At 35.4% G+C, this 24,794-nt stretch overlaps 1 protein-coding gene across 11 annotated transcripts in view; it reads right to left on the reverse strand.

Annotated features, from left to right (window-relative positions):
* The window catches only part of DST (dystonin), a 435,502-nt gene that overhangs the window by 24,046 nt on the left and 386,662 nt on the right, over nucleotides 1-24,794 (reverse strand). For all 11 annotated transcript variants that reach the window (XM_045843503.1, XM_045843510.1, XM_045843500.1 and 8 more), the window contains 11 exons: nucleotides 24,199-24,300; nucleotides 18,742-18,915; nucleotides 18,246-18,401; nucleotides 14,810-15,007; nucleotides 14,333-14,461; nucleotides 11,226-11,396; nucleotides 10,219-10,374; nucleotides 9,813-10,019; nucleotides 7,164-7,283; nucleotides 3,865-4,034; nucleotides 2,398-2,557 (listed from right to left, as the gene is read on the reverse strand). In XM_045843503.1, the coding sequence (XP_045699459.1) occupies nucleotides 2,398-2,557; nucleotides 3,865-4,034; nucleotides 7,164-7,283; nucleotides 9,813-10,019; nucleotides 10,219-10,374; nucleotides 11,226-11,396; nucleotides 14,333-14,461; nucleotides 14,810-15,007; nucleotides 18,246-18,401; nucleotides 18,742-18,915; nucleotides 24,199-24,300 (1,743 nt within the window). The remainder of the gene's footprint in view (nucleotides 1-2,397; nucleotides 2,558-3,864; nucleotides 4,035-7,163; nucleotides 7,284-9,812; nucleotides 10,020-10,218; nucleotides 10,375-11,225; nucleotides 11,397-14,332; nucleotides 14,462-14,809; nucleotides 15,008-18,245; nucleotides 18,402-18,741; nucleotides 18,916-24,198; nucleotides 24,301-24,794) is intronic.

The raw sequence follows: 24,794 nt of genomic DNA on the forward strand, positions 1-24,794 counted from the left end.
TACAGCATCGGAAACACCGCCAACAACACTGCAATAACTATATACATGTTGGGTGGGTACTGGAAATATGAGGGGGAACACTCTGTAGAGTATATGATTGTCTAACCACTATGCTGTACACCTGAAACTAATACAAAATAACACTGAATATAAACTTCTTGAAAAATAAAATTTAAAGTTCTTTAAAAAAAGGGACAGTCCTGTATAAATTGGTTCAATCTTATAACAGTTTCTCCAGTGAACAACCTTATTTTTTAAATGACTCACCGGTCTTAAATAATGGTGGCCACCCTTCATTATTTCAATTTCACAAAATAATGCAACAAATTCTTTTTTATCTCTGATTCTTTAAAATGGTGCCTCAGTTCCTCTCAAATCATTACTGAGTTCCATCTGTGTGTTGGCTACCAAACTCCTCTTAATTAGTAAACAGATCTAAGAGACTAACAAATAACTAAGCAATCTTGGGGTACTTCACGGGGATCCTTAAGTATAATGGCAGGAAATCTCAAGGAGGTTGGCATGTAATCCATTTATTCTATAACATGCCTTTATCTTTTATAGCATCCTGAGTACTAATAACCCATAATGTTAAATTTTAGAAGCTTCAATCCTTGTCACCTTGGAGGGAAAGCGTTTTCTGTTTCCCTCCCATCTAATTTAGGTGAAACCTGATGTGCCAGGAATTAAATTGGCTTCTTTTGGCCACAGTCTCAATCCAAGAAATGAGTCCAGGATTCTTTACTTCTGATCCAAGAATCTGTGTATGAAACCAGGTCTTTCAAATAACTGACTTTATATATAGAATAAAATTCCCTTATTTTTTTCTAAAAAAGTCACAAATGAATATTACCAAATATTTTATAACCGTGGTTATATCTGTGGCTTTCTCTTTTGATACTCAGATCATTTATAAAAGACAGCCCATCAGAACCAATGCAAACATAGTATGATGAATTCTTTGCTGATTTCATTCCATTACTTTTCAATGAGATGTGCCTGCAGACAGACACACGTGCACACACATGTGCATGCACACACATGCACAGACGGTGCAGGATCTAAACATTCTGTTTGTGAAAAGACTAGTCCAATATTTCTGAGCAGACTTTCCAATGTACTTTGTATACTTAAACTTCTTCTTGAGTCTTCCAATTGTATTACTAATGCTGAATGATTAATTCATTCTTGATGACCTTTAATATATAAAAAACCTGGCAAGTGCCTAGGGGAGTAAATATTTAGACAGTGAGCTTACAAAAATGGTATTTATGTAAAAAGGAACATTACACTATTCATTACTCATTGAATGAAAGCCAGGGAATGGAAAAGTTTATATTAATCACGTACAAAATATTTGTTTTAATATAGGCAAAGCAACATACTTTTTAAAATTTTTAATTTTTGCAGTCCTGATCAATGTTCATTATCTATTCTTTTATCTTCTAACATTCAAAATAACCAAGTCTCCTTCAATGATATAGTGAGATAATGGAACAAGAAAAGGGGAACTCAATATGCAAAAGGACCAATGATGTAAAAAAGAACAAGATCAAAATAGCATAACCAGGGAAGTATAAAGAGAACATTTTTTAATAAAATAGATTTTCTGAACTCAAAAATGATAGAGGGGAAACACAGCATGAATTCAAGTACAGTGCTGTAAGATACCTCTGTATAAAGTCGTCTGATAAAAACCATTCTACCTAGTGCTGTGCCTCACGCTGTTTTTAAGGCTCGGTCGTAACACAGCATTTGATCGCAACTGAGGACTGCACACCCCGTGACAGCTGGAGTTCTCAAATACGACCTTTGATTTGCCCAACAGTTTAACATACGTATCAGGAGATTGCAAAGAAACCAATTTTCTTGAAGTAATAATCAAATCCCTCCCAGCATATGCTGTTGTCTAATAAATTGCTGTAGTTCAAGGGGCAAGGTTAAAACAGTTAAAAAAAAGAAAAGAAAAGCAGCTGACCGTGACCCCCATAGATCATGTCACAAATCTGTGCATTTACGCAGTGACCGAGTTCCAGGTCACTGAGTGAATGATTTTAAATTATATTACATAATTATTTAAATGAATAAAGAAAGGTAGTAAAACATTCTTGAAACATGTTTTAAAATACCACAGAATAAAATCGCTTTCCAAGTTCTAAATGCTCTTGAATCTGGAAAATTAAACACAAAAGTATTTCTTTGATACTAAAATAATTTTCCTACATTGTTTTTAAACTTGGCTCCCTGCTTCTGCTCAAATGTCCATGCATTTCAATATTAAAGACTTACATAGTATGAGATACAGTCTCTAAGATTTTAAAAGGCTAAGTGGTAATAGTTTTTTCTATACTCAGAATAAACAAATGAGATGAATAAAATGTCCCAGGTAAACAATACCTTGTGGTTATCGATCAGATTCATCACTAAATCAATGTCTCCATGGACAGGCTGGTCTTCTGCCAGCTGGGGCTCAACTCTGTATAACCAATCAATGAGGGCCTGCAGGGCATCTGTGAATTGTCCGGAAAACAGCAGAGCTTCCTCCAATTTGTTTTGTCTGTGGGGGTGGGGGGAAGGAGGAAAAATCACTCTAAGCAACAAAAGAGCCAGCCTATACAGCCAACAGCTAAAATTCATCTATGAGGTTTGAGCCTTACTCAAGATATAAAAACAATACGTTGGTATTCACTGCTGTTTCTGCACTTTCTTTAGAAAATAACAACACTGTTCTCAAATTTTCCCTCCTATTCCTTAGATACATGGCATCTGTTCCAGGAAAATTCTCTCATCATTACCCCTGGAAATCATAGACCCTTTTCTTCATAAAAATATGCTTTTTTAACTCAAAAGTTTTATAATTTTGTTTTAAATTATCATACAGTAAAAACTGAGGTTTTGGGGTATACCATTATATGAATTTTAATACACATAACTATCATCATAATCAAGGTATAGAACAGTTTCATCATCCTGGAAAAAAAATCTCCCCCGGGCTGTCTCTTTATAGGCACAGCCCGCCCCCAACTCTCAGCCCGGCCTTTACAGATCTGTCTGCCCTCACTGATCTTTGGTCTTTTCCAGAATGTCATATAAAAGAAATGATTTATCTGAGTATGTGACACTGTAAAAAGCATGACCTTTTGAAATTGGAGATTTTTAAAATTAAAATGTACACATACAAACTTACTGTGAAGTTCCCTAGAGTGGAATATAATATTCTATTTACCCTTGACACTGACAAAAGTAATTAGACTAAGGATCAATAAAAACTTTGAAAACATTTTAAAGATATTTGAATTCTTTCACACTACTGTTCCTTCTTAAATACTTAAAAATTTTGAAATAAGTTTTGGGCTTTCACATTTAAAGTGTAATGAGAAAAATGGGCATAGAAATAAGCGGACGGAAGTTGGAGGGGACCACAGGGGTGAGATCAGTAGACCTTGCAGAGAAAACACCTATATTTTAGTTCACACCAATATTGAGACCCCAAAGGGTATGAAGCAGGGGAATGAATAGCAAGCTTCATTTCCACTTTAAAAAGACCACCCTAGTAGTTATGTAGAAACAGGACTAAGGACAATAGCAGACCCAGGGAGACCAGTCAGAAGATTAACTGCTATAGCAAGTGTGAGATGACAGAAGTTTGCAGAATATTCTCACTTTTGAGTGAACTGCATAGTTAAAAACAAATGATAATGAACAGCAAAGCCTTCTCAGTGCAGGAACTGTGTAAGGGGGGTACTAAGGACCAGCAGAAGTTCCCCAGGCAAAGGACATACTTAAGCTTTCTAAAATGCATGGCCCTTGGGTATCTGAAAGAGGTCCAACAAAGTAACCCAACTGTCTTACAGAACATTTTACCTCTCCACAGACTTTCCACAGATAGTATCCCATTTGTCTCTCAGTTCACTCAGCATGTCATCCAGTTTCAGGATGTCATCGGCCAGGGAGGTTTTCTCCTTCAGAGAACGTCCAGTTCTGTTGGTGGTGTCGTAGACAGAATGCTTGGCTCCGAGTGATTTCTGAAACTCCTATACATACAACAAGACAACGATGTGCATGTGTACTTGGGACTAACAAACAAATCGGTAAGAGACATCAAAAAAGGCATCTCTAACAGATGGGACCTAATGAGAAGACATCAGCAAACAATCGAGTCATATCCAGTGGAGTGCTGGTAGGAACACATCAGGGTAGAAAAGGATCTTTACATTTTCAAATGGAAGGTTTCACTTTTCTTAGAAGCCAGGTGTCTCCAAGAGCACCTGTTATGGTCAAGAAAATAATTTCAAAACAAAAAAATTCTGAATGTTCTGTAGCTATAAACCACAAACAGTTATGATAAGATGGAATTGCTAGTAAACTACTGAAAATCCCATGGTTTAAGAAAAAATTGACATTCTGTGAGGTCCAGAGGTCCAGTAAGGACACAGAGTGACTAAATAATGTAAAATTTTACTTTTTTTTGGTCAAACAGATTTATTGTCACACATTTTTGATAGTCATAATAATGTTAAGTGTAATTTCATCCGTGAACTAGGTAGGATGAGGGACAAATAAGAACCACATCTATAGACTTCTATGTTTGGACCTACTGGTCATTCAGGTCACACCACTTGGGAGGCCTGTACCCTCCTCTCCACCTTTGTGACGACCTACCGAAGTCTGAAAGATGCACAGGTCACTCTTCTAAGTACCTGAAAGCTATATTGCTAACATGGAATCTATGCTGTGTTGCTTCTTCCACTGTTAATCTTCACATTTGTGTGTATATGTGTGGGAGGGGTGTATTCTATTCTTTCTATACAACTCAATTATAAGCCTCTCTGGAGCAGGAATATTGTCTTTGTAGGCTCCTCACTATCAGGTTATATTCTATGTGTGTTTATAACTATGTAATAGGAAGAATGAGACAACTGCTATTGCATATACAATATAACCCCAAGGATGGGAAGAAAAGTAAGGTCAACATAACAGGCAGCCTATAAGCTCAAAAACAAAAATGGGGACACATACAGTGATTCTCAGTCCTGGAAGAACATTAGTTAGAATCACTCTAGAGAGTAAAATGCTATGCAAATGTATAATCTTCCAAAGCAACCTCAGTTAAAATTACCTAATAAGTTTTTATTGCCTTTAAAAGTGAGACACGTCAAATGTTTCATAATGACTAAGATATTTATTTTGTCTTCTAACACAAGGCAACTACATCTGGGAATTTTTTAGTAACAAACACCATTACAATATCACACTATTTTTACAGTTTGTTTTCTGTACAAACTGATATAATTTTTTTCATGTTATTCTGAACAGGATGTTAGTTTTATAATCATGGTATTGACAGATTTTCTTCACATTGCAGATACTTAATAACTGTTATAGCTGAATACAAGGTAAGTTAATACTTTTTAAAGACAAAAAGTACCCAAGTGATGAACACAAAGGACTTCTTTTAAAATTGGCTGAATGGAGTTCATCATCACTAAGCCCTTATTATATAAAACGTTAAAGGGACTTATCTAAGAAAAAGAAGATCAAAACTATGAACAGTAAAATGACAACAAACAACTCTCAACAACTGAATGTAAAATACAAAAACAAAAAACAAACTACAAAAACAACTAGAACAGGGACAGAATTACAGAAATGGAGATCACATGGAGGGTTATCAGTGGGGAGGGGGAGAAAAGGGTGCAGGGAATGCGAAGCATACATGGTAGGCACAAAATAGACAGGGAGATGTAAAGAGAAGTATGGGAAATGGAGAAGCCAAAGAACTTATATGCACAACCCATGAACATGAACTAAGGGTGGGGATTGCTGGAGGGAAGGGGAGTACCTGGCAGAGGGAGGCAAAGGGGAAAATATTAGGACAACTGTAATAGCATAAGAAATAAAATATACTTTAAAAATTGGCTGAATGTACCATGTATCTTTATCTCAGAAACAGTAACTATGGCACTAAGCTGCACTAGGGAAAACAGAGAATCTAACAAGGTTCCTTGCATATCCTTATTACGAGGATTTTCAAATTTAAATATTCAGTATACTTTCATAAGACTACACGACACAACATCTACAATCAAGTTCAAATAGGGCATTCTACATTGAGAAGGAGGTTCTCATTTTTCCATCAAAGGGGAAAGAAGGAAAGTACGGCTCACTGTCACTCTGCTGCCAATGTTAGATGTGGCAGCTCAGGGACACAGGGTGCCAACAGAAAGAGCCACTCATAAAGCTCTCATCCAGACAAAAACAGATGCTCAGTATGTTTGCTTCCATCACCCTAGGATCATGACCCTCTGAGGTTACTTAGCTTCACCAGTGGAAGCAACCAACCTAAGTGAAGATGGTGGCCAGAACTTTCTCACGATGACCTTACATTGCCCCAGTTTTTTCCTTTTATAAATTACCACCTTTCAAGCAATGAGTTATTTGTAGATTCCTAAAGCTGTCAAACTGTTGGCAGGAACCACTCTCCTTTTGCCCACACCCTCCTTCTGAGTGCTGATGTCAAACAGAATTACAGAGAGACCCAAATACAATAGATTGGAGGAGGATGGGGAAATGCTCTTTGAATGCCAGGGAGTAGGAATACAAAAGGTAGAAAATATAAAATGTAATGTTCCTATATCTTCTAATCTATACAAGGAACCACTGTGGTTGAGGGTAAGGATGGAATTTCATATACCCACATATACACAATAAAATGCCAACTTAGGTAGAAAAAGACAATTTTTCCCCAATGCACTGTTAAAAAGAACCTATATGGAAAAATGTACATTACTTTATACTATAGAATTATCTTCTGCATGGACTATGAAAGAAAGTACAAGATAAGACAATTGTTAAAAATTGAATTCCCAGGGTTTGGACTCTTACAAATCCTTTACATGTTTTAGATTGTAGAAGACAGTTTTAATTTTCTGTTTTACTAATTAACTCTGGATCATAATGGAATGGTCCCTGGAGAGTAAAGATGCTACTGCCACCTCACCAATGTGAAGGGCAACTGGTTTTCAATTTCGTGTCGTTCACATTGATCAACCTTTCTTTCCTCGAGTGATGAATAAATGCATAATCAACGACTTAAATAGGAATTTAAAAGTGAGCCTGAAGTACATAAAGACACATTATGCTTCTCTTAATTGTAGACCCACCTTATGCTGCGTGAGCTGTGTTTTTATTTTGTCTGGATCATTGGCGATTTCCAGTTCGGAATCCAAAGACTTTTCTGACTCTTCTAGCCACTCCATAAGTTTACTCCAAGCTTCATGGAACTGTAAAGAAATTCACATTGTGTCCAGAAGATTTTCTGGTATACCGACCATATTTAAAAGCTATTATTTATTTAAAATAGAAATTAATGTTAATTAAATGTTGAAATTTACTAATTTAACATTTCCCTTGAAGAAGAAAAAAGTAGTAGTTTCATCAGCAGATTACAAACTCCCTTGTTAACACTTGGCTCTTATGGTCCTGTCCCTTGCTCACTTCATTATAAGTCACTCAAGCACATAAAGTTTAATAAAGACAGAAATGTTCGGGAGCACCAGGGAGGAGTCCCTTTTTTTTGCTTAATAATTAACACCAACTCTTGCAGAGTTGTAACTGCTGCCTGCTGTCTCTTGCCGAATCTGGGTTTACTTCAATGGTGTTTAATTCTTATGTTAAGGAAAGGAACAAAACAGGATAGAGAGGAAAAAGTGTGTACAATGGCTTTCTTTATTAAGTAACAAGAACGAAAAGGGGTCATTTCGTTCCTATTTAATATGAAGATCAGCTAACATCTTTATTGTTGCTATCAGAATCCTCGAATTAATGCCTATGCCTCACATATTGGTTAAATATGTAAGAGTGCGCACAACACTTGAGTTCTAACTAAATATAATTCTCTTTGTCATCTATGATCTTGAAAAAGTCTAGTGCTACATATATTTCATTTCACCCACAGTCTGCTTTCTGTGTATCATTGAGAACTAGTGGGTACTATTTTTGGAGATCAAATTGTGAAAATGGTTATACATTATTTCTCATAATAAACTTAAGTGAACAGATACAGAGCAAAAACTTAAGTAATCAAAATAAATGTGTTTTATATCAAAGCACATTAATAACGAAGTAAAAGAAAGACGCTTCTTACAAAAATGGGACAGTAACAGCACGGAGTCACAGAGCTGCAAAGGCTCACTGGGCCCCTCTCCTCAGGGCCCACTCTCCCCACACACCCCTCCCCAGGCTCTAATCCATTTAAACATGAAAACAGGGAGGCCAGAACACGGATAGATGTTGTCAAAGTCAGATAATTGTGGTCAACATCTGAGTGAAAAACTGAGATGTTAGAATAAAAACAAATAAAGATACAGCTAGCCACGGTTGTAGGTAGTCTTACTACAAATAACCTTGGCTGTAACAGTGAGATGGTAAGCTTGATGGTATAAACACACAGGTCCTAAGGCTGCTCCTACTTTCACAACTATTTTTAAGTCGCTCAAACATAAGAAATGCTATACTTTCCTACTGAGACTGGTAGAAAATCCTTCTAAAGTTAATTAACCAATTGAGAAGATAAAATTGATTAAATGGAGAAGGGGGAAGAGGGTGGACAACTGGCTTCTGGCATCCAAGAGACTTTTATAAGCTAGATGTTCATAACTCATAAAAGCCTACACTGTGGATGACACTGTTACATATTTGGAGAGAAAAATGTCGCGCTCAGCATTAGTACTGTCTTATGAAATCACTGCAGACCAGTTCCATTCCAGAGACTCATTTATAACACTGCATATATCATACCTCCCACTCACAAAGGGATACAGGGCTTGTAATCCTATAACAGTGCAATATGTCATTTCTAAAGACTTTAAAAGCTTACGCTGATAACTTTAAACACTGAAACACTAGACTCCCAGGACAGCTTCTTATCACCCAACTGAGCCTAGCTCCTCAAAACAATGGAGTCCAGCACCACGGATAGACAAATGCAACTGAATGGGACAGAAGGAGTCACAAAATCCAGCCTCAATATGACACTTTCTAGTTTCTAGTAAAAATCAAAGATACATGCCAAGCAAGGTGGGTGCATCTTTGTCTTCTCTGGAGAATAGAGACACATAATTTTACTTCTTCTCTGTGTTTAGTCTAGAATAGAATATTAATAAGTGAAGGAAATAAGGCAAGATCCTTGTGAGTGTTTCTAGATTTTCTTTAAAAAGCAGCCCCAAAAGATTCAGACAATTTAAAAGTGGGATGGAGCTGTATCAAAATATTAGAAAAGAAGTAAAGGCTTGCCAACAAGTATACAGAGTGAGAGAGGTGAGGAGTCTGAACGGCTCAGACACAGAACACGCCCTTTCAAAAAGCTGGCCAGGAAGCTGTCTGGCTCTCCACTCTGACATTTGAAGAAAGTTTGGCTCAGGAACTAAACAAAAGGTAGTAATATAATAAAGTATGATGTCTTACTCTGAATATGAGAGTGGAAGCTGAAAGGACAAAGAAAAAACAAGCAAACCCAGTAACAAAAATTTTGAGTCTCTTTTGGGGTCTTATGATAATGGTCCATCTATGAAGTCAAGCTATAACCGGGCTTTTCAGGAATAGTCCCCAGGGCCTGAAGTTGCTGCCAGGTCAAAAAGTGATGTCGTTATCCCAATTTAGGCCACTGTCTTAGGAAACAGACACCTTGGCTTCATGCCAGGGTTGTTACACCTAGGATAGTCTGCGATAAAAGTACTTTACTAACATAACATGTATTTCAACAGCTAGAACTGATTCATTGCCAAGTTTGGAGAATTTGTACAAAGGTTTACCTGCTTGGCTCTCTTCCTTGCATCATCCAAAGATCTTCCTCTTTCTACTAACCGTTGAACCACTTTTTCCCATCGACTTTGTACACTGATAAGTAGATTCTTAATGAGGACAACATCTTGTTTCTGGCTAAAATATTTCAGGTGGGTTCCAGTTTTATCCAGCTCTATTATCTGCTCACGGTGAGAATTTACTTCATTGGCAAAGACCTTTCACAAGATAAGGTAAAATTAGAAACAAATGAGAAACTGATCTATCTTGAAAATGCTTCTGGTGTCATAAGCAGAAACTATTTCAAAAGATAAAAGAAAGTTTTCAAACTATCAAATTCATGCTTTTGACATTAAAACAGCCTGCTGTCAACAAAGGTATGAAATCAGAGTGCTATCCATCTGAGTTATAGCATACCTTATGTTCATCGATTTGAAATAAGACTGTGTCCAAGATAAGACTTGGCCGAGAAGCTACATTTAGGGTCTGTTCAGCCTGGGTGAGCCAGTTGATGAAGTCTTGGAGAGAATTGTGGAACTCCATTGCCAAGTTGAGGGCTTCTTCCAGTTTAGTCTGTGAAGAAAGATTATTTAGTATTTGATGATATTTGAGAGTTTTAGTCCACCCAGCTAAACCACTCTCTGGCAGATTTCCTTCCCATCTATACTTTATTTATGCACAAGCTACATTGCCTAAACAGTTTATGAATGTAATGGGTCTTCACTAAGATACTCAACAAACCAAACCCCTTGAATTATAGTAAGAAGAATCTCACTGCAGCTAAAAACATTTGAATATACATCAAATTGTGGTTTGGGGGCAGTTAACCACAGAAACCAATTACTAAAAAGAATCTGTACAAAGAAAGCTTGACAGTCACATGATTAATTTTTGGGACTGCAATACTAAAAAATATATTTATGACGTGTCAGTGAGGGCATGCAATCTACTATTCCCATCCAATCATTTTTCTTATAGCGTTAAACAGTAATATTTTTAATCCTGTCTCATGGATTTTTGTTATGTAAGTGATTATTATATAGAGAGATAATTATCTCATTCTCTTGATCTCCCTCTCTCCTTCTCCCTACAAACTATACTCCCTTTTGCTTAATAAGTATGATTAGGGTAGAATTAATTAACAATCCAGAATTCCAGTGGTTCACATATTTAAAAATATAACCAGTAAGTGATCTACAATATACCATTATCTATGTCTGCACAGATTACTTTAACTCTGTCCTTCTATGTTAAGAAGAATAATGTTTTCAACGGACCCCCATGATACCTCCTAACGTATGCAAAGAGAATTCAAACACAATCCAGTAAAAGTTCCTCGGAGCATGCTACTCAGAGATAAGGTTAAGACTCATGAAATAAAACAACTAAAACATTCATTCTATTATATTAATCAAGGCACATACTTTCCTTTCATTGAGTTTGGTTTCCACCGATTCCCATTTTTCTTTCAAGTTATTTATGTCTTGGTCAATATTTGTCTCTGCAGATTCGGGGCATCTTGCAAGCATCTGTTGGCCCTTCTGCATCAGACTCCTGTACGTTTCTTCTTTAACATCAAAGGCAGCACAGATTTCCTAAATTGAGATACCCCCACATTATGTCATTTTTGAGAGAATAAAATCTAAGAGTTCTTATTCCAGATCATCAATCCCAACCCCCTTATCACATATTCAACTCTATCCAGCCTACAGAATAACACTGACACATTCAAGCTTTTCACTGTATTGAAACAACACCTAAACCTATGGCTATACCCTGTCTACCGAAGAATCTCAGAAATGCTGCTACCATCATGAAAAGGTTTGTGAAGCAGTATTTTAAATGTTACTGTGTCAAGAAAGCCTTCACTGTACAGTAACCAATGAGCTCTGTGGCCTTGGGTAAGTTAACCTCCCTGAGCCTCGATTTCTTCCTCTGTAAAGCAGGACCTAAGTCTTTCCTCAAACTGTATAATACAATGACTGTCCTATTTTTGGTATAATTAAATTGGGGCTCGAAAGACATCTAGTGCACAGAAAGTAAAGGCCCAGTATTAAGACATTTAAGTTGATAGTTCAGACTTTGGAATCACAAAAGATAAACCTGTAGTACTGTGAAAATATTTTTCTAATTATAACATTTTTAAAGCTTTCAACTAGTATGCAGTGTGTATCTTTTCTATAGAGAATATAAAAATACTGCTTCAACAGATTTAAATTTAAAGTCAGTGAAACAAGAGTTACATTCATGTAAAAAATTAAGACTTGTTCTAGTCCACTGATTCAATTATAATGTGGGTCAAATCATTGCTGCCACTGAAAAATTATATATTCTATGTCTAACATTGTCAACTTTGTAATTTTAAAACTAAAATATAATTCAAAGAATTCACCCATATTAAAGTGTAGAATTCAGTGTTTTACTAATATATTACAAGGATGTGCAACGATTACTATAACTCCAGAACATTTTCATTGGCTCAAAACTTTAAAATTTCTTAAGCCATAAAAAACCCTTTTTAAAGATATTTACAGTATCAATAACTGAAAACTTTTAATCCTAAAGCAAACCTTTTAAATATAGCTAAATCACAGGAAACTGTAATATTTTAGGTTTTGATTTCCTTCAATTCTAACATAACCAAATCAAAAGAATATTGCTAAAAATGTATTATAAATATCAGTAACTCTTTAAAATTCTTTAAATCTTGGAATTTCTACAATCTGGTAAATTACGGCAGGTTATAGCAAATTTATTTGAAACGTCCCACCTAAACCACATAAAAGCTAATACCTAACATTTGCCCTGGCTGGCATAGCTCAGTGGATTGAGCGCGGGCTGCGAACCAAAGTGTCGCAGGTTCGATTCCCAGTCAGGGGACATGCCTGGGTTGCAGGCCATGGCCCCCAGCAACCACACATTGATGTCTGTCTGTCTGTCTCTGTCTCTCTCTCTCTCCCTTCTCTCTCTAAAAATAAATAAATTAAATCTTTAAAAAAAATAAATAAAATAAAATAAAAATAAAATATCCTAAAGATACACTTTGCCCTCCTTTGCCCTCTTTGCCCTCCTTTCTTTTTTTACTTATAGACTTCTAAATTAACATTTTAAAAATACTTGTTTTTTAGAAATTAACCTTGGGCATGTTTGTCCACGAATTCATTAATCTTATATTTAATGACCACTATAATAACTACATAGATACTTCCAGAAAAGTAAAGAAATGGGAAGTCAGTCAGGTTTTATGGAAAAGATAAACACTCCTGCGTTATTGTTTAGTCAATCACTTTTTCATTGAACAAATAGTCACCAGTGGCACACACAAAAACACAACCTAATACAACAGTAAAAACAACAAAACCACAAAAACAATAATTTTCTAAAATAATGAATATATAGTAAAGGTTTCTAGAAAATTTCATACAGGACTAATAAGATTTATTTTAAATGCTCATGGCAATTGTGAAGTGACTAAGATATTAATTCTGTTGTGTGTTCTTCACAACACCGACAAATGGTTACTTCCTCTCCAAATCACCAAACTCAAAGTAGGTTCTAAATAACTATAGTTGTAAGAGGCTCTTACAACATTAGACCTGTGCCAAAGGATATATAGACTTTAATGTGTAGTGGCCCATTTCTTTTGTCAAATCTCTAAATACTTCTATTTTTATTTCATAAGATACTAATTATCAGCATTTGAATATTAAAATGAATTCCTGATGGAAATTCACAAGTGTAAAAATTAGAGGATTAGTTTTCAAAATTTAAAACAGACTGTTTACTCTTAGAACTTTCAGAGATGAATATTAATAGGAAATGAATAAGAAATGTCAATAAATCAAAAGCAGTCTAAATTTAATTTGTCAGTCCATATATCTGTGAAAGAAAGCCAGAGCCTCAAGTTTAATCACGTTTTCCTCTTTGTCCTTGGGAGCTGACAGTGCCAGCGAGTCTGGGGGGGAACTGCCCACAGGCAGAAGGCTCCAGACTGGACAATCAAACAGAAGCTTCCCCTCGTCCATATCTGGAATAGGTGTGAAGCTGAAGATATAGCCCTATCACCATTAAAATAAATAAATAACTTTGTTTTAACAGAGCAAAAACACTTTCCAGCCTCCTATGAAACAAGGTGGAAATAAAATGATTACAGCAATAATTTTTAGGTGAATTCTGACTCCTTTAGGGATTTTTCTTACCATTCAAAGAGCAAAAGTTTTTGATTTACACAATGTTTATTACTACCCACACTAGTTTATCATTTTATGGGAGAAGGTATACTTTCAAAAAATGTCTAGACTTCTAAAACCTCTTCTCATATACTGACACATTAACCTTTGAAATAAATAATAGTTTCTGACTTGAAAATTTTAATCAATAAATGGCAATTCTAGCACCTACAAAGGGAGATTTCTGCTACGAAACTGTATATCCTTTAAACCCTCTGCCACTATTTATTTATCACCAGGGCCCATACAAAATGATCAGTTTCTTACTCTGAGGTGAGAGCTGTGGGAAATAATACACTTACCATGTGGGCATTGAGCTGCTCCCTGGCCGTTTCTGGCAAACCTCCCAGGGGTTTAGATGCTAACAGATGGCGCTCTGTGTCAGTCAGCCACTGCTGCAAATCCTCAATTTCACCATGAAACCCTTTGGCCTAGAGTGACAGAGAGTTTTGAGTTTGGGCCATAAACATAGTCACTTCCAAGCAGAAAACAAGGTTTAAATAATCCAGACTGCTAAGCTCTTCATGAATTCTTAAGAACAGCCAGGTGCCCCTAGGTTTGCCTTGCATTTCTTCTTCAGGAGAGTGCTACTAGATAAGGCTATTACACTAAGAACTAGAGAGCTGTGTTCTCATCAGCTCTACTCTTTATCCCATTTATTTTTACTCTTCTCCTTGGGGGAGAAAAATTAAGCAGGGGCCTGTAAGCCAATGAAAGAATTCCATGCTAATTTGGTCTTGAAGGCTATAGAAAATTTCAGAACGTATTCTCTTATTCACCTGGCGCAAGGCACCATCCAGCTGCTGCTTCCTTTGTTCTGTTTTTTCCAAAACATTTTGCCAGCGTTGATTTAAAACCTCCAGTTTGTTCTGAAGGCTGCTTGCTTCTTCTCCTGCACTTGATTCAATTAGATCATTTCCTGCTTTATTAACAGCTTCCACTGTGGACTGATGCGCTAATACATCATTTTGGAGCACCTGAAAATATTAGGATAACAATATGGCTGCAAGTTTATAACATTTTAACATCACTTTTAATGCTATTGTTTGATTTCCTGGTTTTGGAAAATTCTGAAACAAAAGCATCATATACATAGAATTTTAATGCTAATAAAGTTTTTAAAGATGAGACTTCTTTTCCCTTACCTTTGCAGCTTTCCTGTCTACCAACAACCCCTGAAATGATTATGTGAGACAACTGCTAGTTCTTCCCATTAGAATAGCTTTGCAATTAAGGACATTAAGTAACTAGGCATTATGATTAAAAGTCTCTAAGAGAGTTCATTCAATCCAAGTTCATTTTAATTGAACTTTATTTTAACATTTTAAGTAAACAATTTAAAAGATATTTGTTTCTATATATTCACTTTCAAATATGAAATTATTACATTTCTAAGAAAAACAGCACCATGTTTTACAATTAGCACTCTAAAAGGCACAAATTGTCATGTAATATTCTTTTATCTTCTCTCATTGGAATGGTGCTAGAACTAAGTTGACAGGAATCTTGGGAAGCTTTAATACTAAAGGGAAAGAGGTTAGTTTCCCTGTGTATCAGGGATACTCAAGCCCAGCATTCCAAAGTCAAGCTGTTCTTTTAGTAGAAAATGCACATATGACATTCTTTCTACTCGCCCCAGTAAATAATGCCTTTCTATTCTGCTATACAGTGGAAATACCAGCATGGGTTAATAACACTTAAATGTACTAACATAGGGCAAGAGTGATTACATACAGAAAGCTACTGCAAGGCTAAAAGGATCAACTTTTATCCTGAAAAGAATGATAAGAATTACATTTTAAAGAACAAATACAGCTTAGTAATATTTCCTTTGAGGAAGACTGTGGTTTCGTTTTTGGAAACCAGATGAACCCCTCTTCTAATGTATATAAGAGTTGATAACCCTTCTCCACGTTGACTGAGGGCTGTCAATGGGAAAGAAAAAAAAAAACATCGTCTCCTGTCCTAGGTAAGGCATGTTGCATCTGGAGGGAAATGCAGACCAGGGGGGATTTTCACTAAGGGCACTACTCATCCACAACCACCGTTTCTCTGTATATGCTCATTTCTGAGGCAGCTGGTGAGGAAGTGATTTTCAGACTATAAAATCAACTGAGTAAGAAGTCTTCTTTATAATAAGCATGAGCTTTGGTATGTTAACACTAGGAATCACCTTTGAAAGGTAAGATTTAAATATTCTCATGGACAAAATATAAAAAAATAATTCTATAAAATGCATTCTTCTAAATGGTCCAAGTCCTACATAAGCCACAACCCAGGAGAAGGAGGCATGAGAGAGAAGGCAACACTTCCTCCCTCCCTCCCTGCAGCATCTGTGCTGGCAACCCTGAGTCCTGTAACTGCTGACCTTTGAGAAATGAAAGAAGGATCCATTTTTAACTGCTCAAAGATAAATAAACAGAAATGAAAGGTCCCCAACTCATCACTCACAACAATAACTGGATCATGGTGGCTCATTTTTCCATCTTTACTATATTCCATAGAGTTCTCATCACTGATGTATGTGACTCTTTAGGACAATTGCTAGGTTATGAAATGTAAATGCTATGAACCCTCACTATGAGAATAAACATGTTGTGTTTACATGCAGAGTCAGTCTGACTACTCATTACTGCTCTTAGTGAAGATATAATATAGACATTAAATAACGAGAAGTATTAATGATGCGTAAGTTCTAACTGCTTAATCAAATATGGTTGGGCAATGACTATAAATATAGACAGAACAAGGTTAAAAAAGGGAGAAAATTTTAAATTAGAAAAAAATTACCGTGGGAAAGGGCATGGAAGAAGGAGAACTAAAGTAAGAACAGTCAAAAACTGTGTATCATAATCTTAGAGTGCTAAAAAACACCTTTTACTTCTAAACGCTGTTAAACATGTAAAACAATCAAACTTTTTCTATTTGATAACCAATGAAACTTATTTAAGGTTAGGATTTAGGATCTAACAAATAGATACCACTATTAATGGGAATGGTAGGGTTCTATGAAAGACTGTTGAATGTCAGGGTAAACTCTACTGAGCACATAAGCTTTTTATTCATTAAGCCTAGTAATTTAAGAGACAGGAATTTTCCATTAAGAATTATCAGTGTCACAAACAAAACAATATAAAATTCTGTTTCCTAGATCTCAAGATAAACATTTTCAACTTACAAGCTTTAAATCAAGTGCAGGACATATAAAAACTTTTAAACATAGAATTTAAAAAAAAACTAATTCATAACAAAAAGGACTAAAAACAAAAAGCCAGTGAAAAGAGAGACGGAGACAGAAAAGCAAGCCTCAATATAATGAGAGATTACAGATAGAAATATGTTAGACATGCCAAGCAAGCAGCCCGTGAGAGACCCATGGAGATAAGGGTGAACAGAGGATATACACATACAACCTGCAGTGCAACAACATCGGAATCTAGAGCTTATGAAATAGCGTATTCTCAAGAACTCTCAAAACCATGCTACACTAACCCGATGACAGGGACAACTGGGGATTTAAACTTGCATGTGTTGTTTGCCAGGCAGCTCTAATAAAATTTAGCTAGGAATTTCCCAACCTTGCTTTTTCTGATAATTTCTGCCTTGAGCAATGAGAAAAATATTTTTACAGTCTTTTAAGAAATGTTTTAAGAAGTATAACCTTTAGTTATAAATGTCAAACACAAACTTGTGCTAAAATTACAAACTTGAAAAATACATAAAGCATGGAGAGAACTGGAGAGTATTATGCGACGTGAAATAAGCCAGGCGGTGAAAGACAAATACCATATGATCTCACCTATAAGTGGAACCTAATCAACAAAACAAAAGAGTGAGCAAAATAGAACCAGAGACAGGGAAATAAAGAACAAACTGACAGAGGCCAGAGGGGAGGGGAGAGTGGGATAATAGGGGAAAAAAGGGAAGAGTCAAGTAAAGGAGCTTGTATAAAGGACCCATGGACAAAGACAGCGGGTGGAGGGGGCTGCAGGCGGGGAGGAGGACTAAGTGGGGAAGGGGGTGTGTGGTCAAGGCAAGGGACAGTAATGGCGGGAAAGTGAGGACAACTGTAATTCAACAATAAAAAAAATTTTTAATTAAAAATAGAAAAAATTTAAAAAAGAAAAAGAAAAATACCTAAAGAAGATACATAAAAAATTGATGAAACCAGAAATACACAGAGAAGAAACATAATATGCAAAAACAGCTACGTACATGATGCTTGGCAAGTTCAATTTCAATGGCCTTAGGGTCACCTCCAACAGGTTTCTGTTCACTCAGCAAGCCCTCGGTGTGTGTCAGCCACGCCAACAGCTCATCGAGAGCATGTTGGAACTGTCCCAGGGCTAACAGGGCACCCTCCAGCTTATGCTACCGAAAAAGAAGAGAGGAAAAAATCATGTATGAATCTGTTATTAAAAATAACATACATTTATAAAATAAGAGCAACAAATCAATTGTTTCATGCAGCGTAAGTCCGTAAGCATATCCAGTGAAGCCCAATTATCATATACTTCTACATTCTCAGTTCAAAATGCTTTATGGTTAAAACATGGCATATGAGAAGCAGAAAGAGTTCTGAAATAAGAGAATTTAGGGGGCTTCAAAAGTTTATGTATGTATTCACTTAATTTTAGTTTCTAATAATTATTTTACATTAATACATAAAATTGAAATTTTATAAATTCTTAACAAAAGTGTTGTTGTTTACCTGCCGGTTAATAATTCTCTCATCCAGACTATCCCATATCAATTTCAGTTCCATTAATGGGTCTTGGACAGTGTGTTTGTCACTTTCTTCTGTTACTTTCTTCAGCAAAAGTTCTGCTTGATGGTTCAGTCTTTCCATTTCTATCTGTTGTTGATAGGCCTCTGACTTAAATTGCTATTTTTTAAAAGAAATATACAAGGAAAATGTGTTATAAATCAGTAACATTAAACAAAAATAAGTCTATGAGTTAGATCTTTATTCTAATTCATACTTCTTATTGTGGGGCAGGTGGGGTGAAAAGGAATTAAAATGTAACACACAGTTTACTAATAAAAGAGTTATAGATTAAAAAAGGGGAAATCTTTTTTCTTTATTCAGTGTTTCTGATGGAAAGATGTTTTTATTTATAATTTTGTTATTTCACTTTTTGCAGTTTATAATAAAAAAATAAACAAATTTCAAGGATGAATTTATTCTAATGTCTAATTATAATATTCAATAAATGAACTTTGAAATTATAAAGAGGAAAAAATAAAAAGATCTCTAAGAACCTCAAATTAATATTCTTGCTCAAATATATATACGTATCTTATATCCACTGAACATTTTGTTTTCTGTGCTGTGTTCATTAATATTTAGTTTTCCCTATGACTCACCTGTGGCTGACTCAGAATAACATTATTCTCTCTCCTAGTGCTTACTGACACATATTAGCAGTCTTGCCTTTGCCAATCCACACAGGTTAACAAATGGTTGCTTGTAATAGGAAACTGTCCTTTTATAAAATATTTAATGTGTAATAGTAAATAATTAAATAGTAATTAATGATTAAGAAGGCCCATAATTTTTCAAACATATAAAAATAATTTAAAAATAATAACTATGGTAGAGTGAACACTTGTTATGTTCAACTTACTTTCAGTAAACCAATAAAGAAAATAATTTTATTCTCAATTTAAGCTAAGGACACAGAAGAGAGACCAGGTAGATAATTTTCCTGAGCTCACTTAGCTAGTAAGTGGATGAACTGGAATGTAATCTCAGTCAACCTAATTTCAGAGACAGCCTTCCTAACCCGCCTGCCATACAAAAATCACTGAGATATATGTAATTATCCAAAATATAGTCCTCCACAGCTGTAAATGTATATAAAGTATATGATGTGTTACTACATTATCAAATAAAAAAAAATCCCAATATAATGATGATAACAGTAAAATTCTTTTAAAAAATCCCACATTTTTTCTAAATCGAATATTCTGTTATCATGCTTGGAGATGAAAATGCTACAACTTTTAAAGCCAGGTAATAATTTTCCATAAAAAGCCAATAGAGTTCATTGAAAATGATGTGATTAAAAGCCCGGGACCAGATGGTTTCACAGGAGAATTCTACAAAGCATTTAAGGAAGAGCTAACCCCTATCCTTCACAGACTATTCCAAAAAATCCAAAAAGATGGGAATCTCCCAAACTCTTTTTATGAGGCCAACATCATCCTAATTCCAAAACCAAATAAAGACACAACAAAGAAAGAAAACTTCAGGCCAATATCACTGATGAACATTGACGCTAAAATCCTCAACAAAATACTGGCAAACCGCATCCAACAATACATTAAAAAGATTATACACCATGACCAAGTGGGATTCATTCCAGGGATGCAAGGATGGTTCAATATACGCAAGTCAGTAAATGTAATACATCACATAAACAAAAGCAAAGACAAAAAACCACATGATCATATCAATTGATGCAGAAAAAAGCATTTGATAAGGTACAGCACCCATTCATGATAAAAACACTCGGAAAAGTGGGAATAGAGGGAGCATTCCTCAACATAATAAAGGCCATATATGAGAGACCTTCAGCCAACATCATTCTCAATGGGCAAAAATTAAAACCTTTTCCATTAAGATCAGGAACAAGACAAGGCTGTCCACTTTCACCACTTCTATTCAATATAGTACTGGAAGTTTTAGCCATAGCAATCAGACAAGAAAAAGAAATAAAAGGCATCCAAATCGGAAAGGAGGAAACAAAACTGTCATTGTTTGCAGATGACATGATAGTGTACGTAGAAAATCCTATAGACTCTACCAAAAAACTGCTTGACCTAATAAATGAATTTGGCAAAACAGCGGGATACAAAGTCAATATCCAGAAATCAAAGGCATTTCTGTACACCAACAATGAAACAGCAGAAGCAGAGATCAAGGAAAAAATCCCATTTGAAATAGCAAAAAAGAAAAATAAAATATCTAGGAATAAACCTAACCAAAGAGGTAAAAGACCTGTATTCAGAAAACTACACAACACTGAAGAAAGAAATCAAGGAAGACACAAACAAATGGAAACATATACCGTGTTCATGGATTGGAAGAATTAATATCATCAAAATGTCCATACTACCCAAAGCAATTTACACATTCAATGCAATTCCTATTAAAGTACCAATGGCATATTTCACAGACATAGAACAAACACTTCAAAAATTTATATGGAATTATAAACGACCCCGAATAGCTGCTGCAATATTGAGAAAGAAGAGTAAAGTAGGAGGGATCCCAATACCCGACACTAAACTATATTACAAGGCTACTGTAATCAAAACAGCCTGGTACTGGCATAAAAACAGGCACATAGACCAATGGAGCAGAACAGAGAGCCCAGAAATAAGCCCAAGTCTCTATGGTCAATTAATATTTGACAAAGGAGGCAGCAACATAAAATGGAATAAAAATAGCCTCTTCAACAAATGGTGTTGGGAGAACTGGGCAGCCACGTGCAAAAAAAATGAAACTTGAGCACCAACTTACACCATATACAAAAAATAAATTCAAGGTGGATAAAAGACTTAAATATAAAACATGACACCATTAAAGTCCTAGAGGAGAACGTAGGTAGGAAAATCTCAGATATTTCATGAAGAGACTTTTTTAATGACGTGTCCCCTAGAGCAAGGGACATAAAGGAAAGAATAAACAAATGGGACCTCATCAAAATTAAAAGCTTCTGCACAGCTAAAGAAAACAGTATGAAAATTAAAAGAGAACCAACTGTATGGGAAAACATATTTGCCAATGACACCTCAGACAAGGGTCTAATCTCCAAAATATATAGAGAACTTACACGACTGTACTCTAAGAAGACAAGGAATCCAATTAAAAAGTGGGCAAAGGACTTGAACAGACACTTCTCCAAGGAGGACATACAGAATATCCAAAGACACATGAAACGATGCTCAATATCGCTAGCTATCAGAGAGATGCAAATTAAAACCACAATGAGATACCACTTCACACCAGACAGAATGGCCATCATAAACAAAGCAACAAACAACAAGTGTTGGAGAGGTTGTGGAGAAAAGGGGACCCTAGTGCCCTGTTGGTGGGACTGCAGACTGGTACAACCACTATGGAAAGCAATATGGAACTTCCTCAGAAAACTAAAAATGGATCTGCCTTTTGACCCTGCAATTCCACTGCTGGGACTCTATCCTAAGAATACTAAAACACCAATTCAAAAGAACCTATGCATCCCAATGTTCATAGCAGCACAATTTACAATAGCTAGATGCTGGAAGCAACCAAGATGCCCATCAGTAAACGAATGGATCAAAAAACTATGGTACATTTACACGATGGAATTCTATGCAGCAGAAAGAAAGAAGGAGCTCCTACCCTTTGCAACAGCGTGGATGGAGCTGGAAAACATTATGCTAAGCGAAACAAGCCAGGCAGTGAAAGACAAATACCATATGATCTCACCTTTAACAGGAACCTAAATAACAAAACAAAGAAACAAGCAAAATGTAACCAAAGACACTGAAATAGAGGACAGGCTGATGGTGACCGGAGGGGAGAGAAGAGGGAATTTAAGGGGGACAGTGGGAAGGGTTCACAGGAACAAACTTAAAGGACACATGGTCATAGACTAAGGGGAGGGTGGTAATGGGAGGGAAGTGGGGAGGGTGGGAGGGGGGACTTGATTGGGAGTAAAAAGGAGAAAACTGTATATGACCAATGATTAATAATAAAAAAAAAAAGTTAAAGACAAGGTATTTTGGATGCAAATTAAAATATTCTTTGTATAAACTGAGTCTTAACACAAAACAATCCAAATCCTCTCTTATAGTGAGCCAAATTAATAGCTAATGTAATGTAAATAAAAATTACATGAACAGAAATCAGTTAAATATAAAAAATGTGAAAGATTTAAACATATAAATTTTAGTTTAGCATCATTTAAATCTCATAACAAAACCTAAATATTGAAGATGTCTGAAGAAAAAGTTTCTTATGGAAATAATTATATTTAAATATTATCAAATACATTTTATTCTGAGAGTCCTAGCATTATAATGTGGTAAAATATAACCCAGTGTAAAATTTCCATTGTAATGATATAACATGATACAGTAAGATGAATATGTCCTTGTAATCCAGCGAAATGGTCAGTGAATTCATCAGTGTATTACAATTATGTGACTTCATGCAATTATCTTTGTGAGTCTCGGTGTTCTCATACAGGCATTAAATTCCAAGTGTGAATGGATGTGTGTGTGTGTGTGTGCATGTGTGTGTGATTAAATTACATTTCAGAAAGCATATGTAACAGAATTTTTCAGTTGGCTACCTATCTTTGTTTATAAACGCAACAAATGAAGTGTCATATGAAAATAAAATTGTGTTTCCTTCCAAAAAAAAAAAAAAAAAAGAAAATGATGTGATGTGTCTGTGGATGGACACAAAATTCGGAAAGAAATATCTGATCCCACTTTGATAAGTGACCAACACAGAGGATACAAAGAGAAAGCCAGCCATTTTCACAGCTGGAGATAAAGAACCCCAAGAGGAAAAATTAAAGAGGAAGGCGGATGGAAAACAAGACACATTTACAAAACAAACATTTTGAGAAACATAATTATCCTATGTGTGGCTCTTTAGCCCATAAAACTAAATTAATTATTCTGAATACAATAAAGAAAATAAAAATGTTGCTATATGTATATTGACAATAATAAAATATCAAACAATGAAGTTATAAAAATCCTTACAGTATTATCTACATATGTATAAAATACACATACGTTCCCTATACCTCATCCTGCCCCCTACGTGAGGATGTCTGAAAGGCTATAAACCATAACTCAAGTGTGGTTGTCTCTGGGGATATAACATTGAGTGGCAAAAAAAAAAACACCTTTTTTGCTTCTTTGTATTTCCCAATTTTTCTAGAAGAAATAGCTACTGATTTAATAAGAAGAAAACCACCAATATTTTATATTCTTGAAGGAACACTTACGTAGTGCTTATTAGGTACAGGTACTACATTAAACCAGTTTCATAATCAAAATGTGCTTCAATTATGGAAAATAAATAAATTTGTGTAAAGAATCCTGTGAATCAGAAACTTAAAAAATGTTAAGTCTTTGATACATTAGCCCCTACCCATACCTTTAACTCTTCAATCTGCTGCTTCACAGTTTCAAGATCTGTTCCGATTGGAGACATTGAAGCTAATTTGCCACCTGCAATATCTACCCAGTCGAATATTGCCTGAAAAACACATTAGTCCATGTGTTATTGTAAAAGTACATTTGAAATTGCTTCAATATTTAGATGTCATAGAGAAGTACAATTATAAACCTGTAAAGATATTATGCAATGCATCTATTTCACAAATCATAAAGAAGGTTCATCTAAATAGGTAAAAGCAGCAGCATACTGAAACAGTTGACCACAATATGAATTAGATGTAGCCTCCAATTCTGTATCCAAGTTTGCAAAGGAAATTCTATTTTGAGTAGAATGTTAGAATATTACGAACTTAAAGAAAATGTTCATTTGAAAAAAGTTTTATAAATTCAATCACAGGAAATAAAATTCTCTATGTTCTCTTATGTTCCTCTAAAAGCAGATTGCATAAATATAGGGTCTGGCACAAATAATACCCCTTGTTTTTTATAAAATCTTTTATTATAAAATCATAAGCATGTAACTCTGTAACATAACAATATCACACTCAAGCACACCGTATGACATTTTAGGTG

Source organism: Phyllostomus hastatus, unplaced genomic scaffold, assembly GCF_019186645.2.
Source record: "Phyllostomus hastatus isolate PE091 unplaced genomic scaffold, TTU_PhHast_1.1 phas_contig_40, whole genome shotgun sequence".
Lineage (NCBI taxonomy): Eukaryota > Metazoa > Chordata > Mammalia > Chiroptera > Phyllostomidae > Phyllostomus > Phyllostomus hastatus.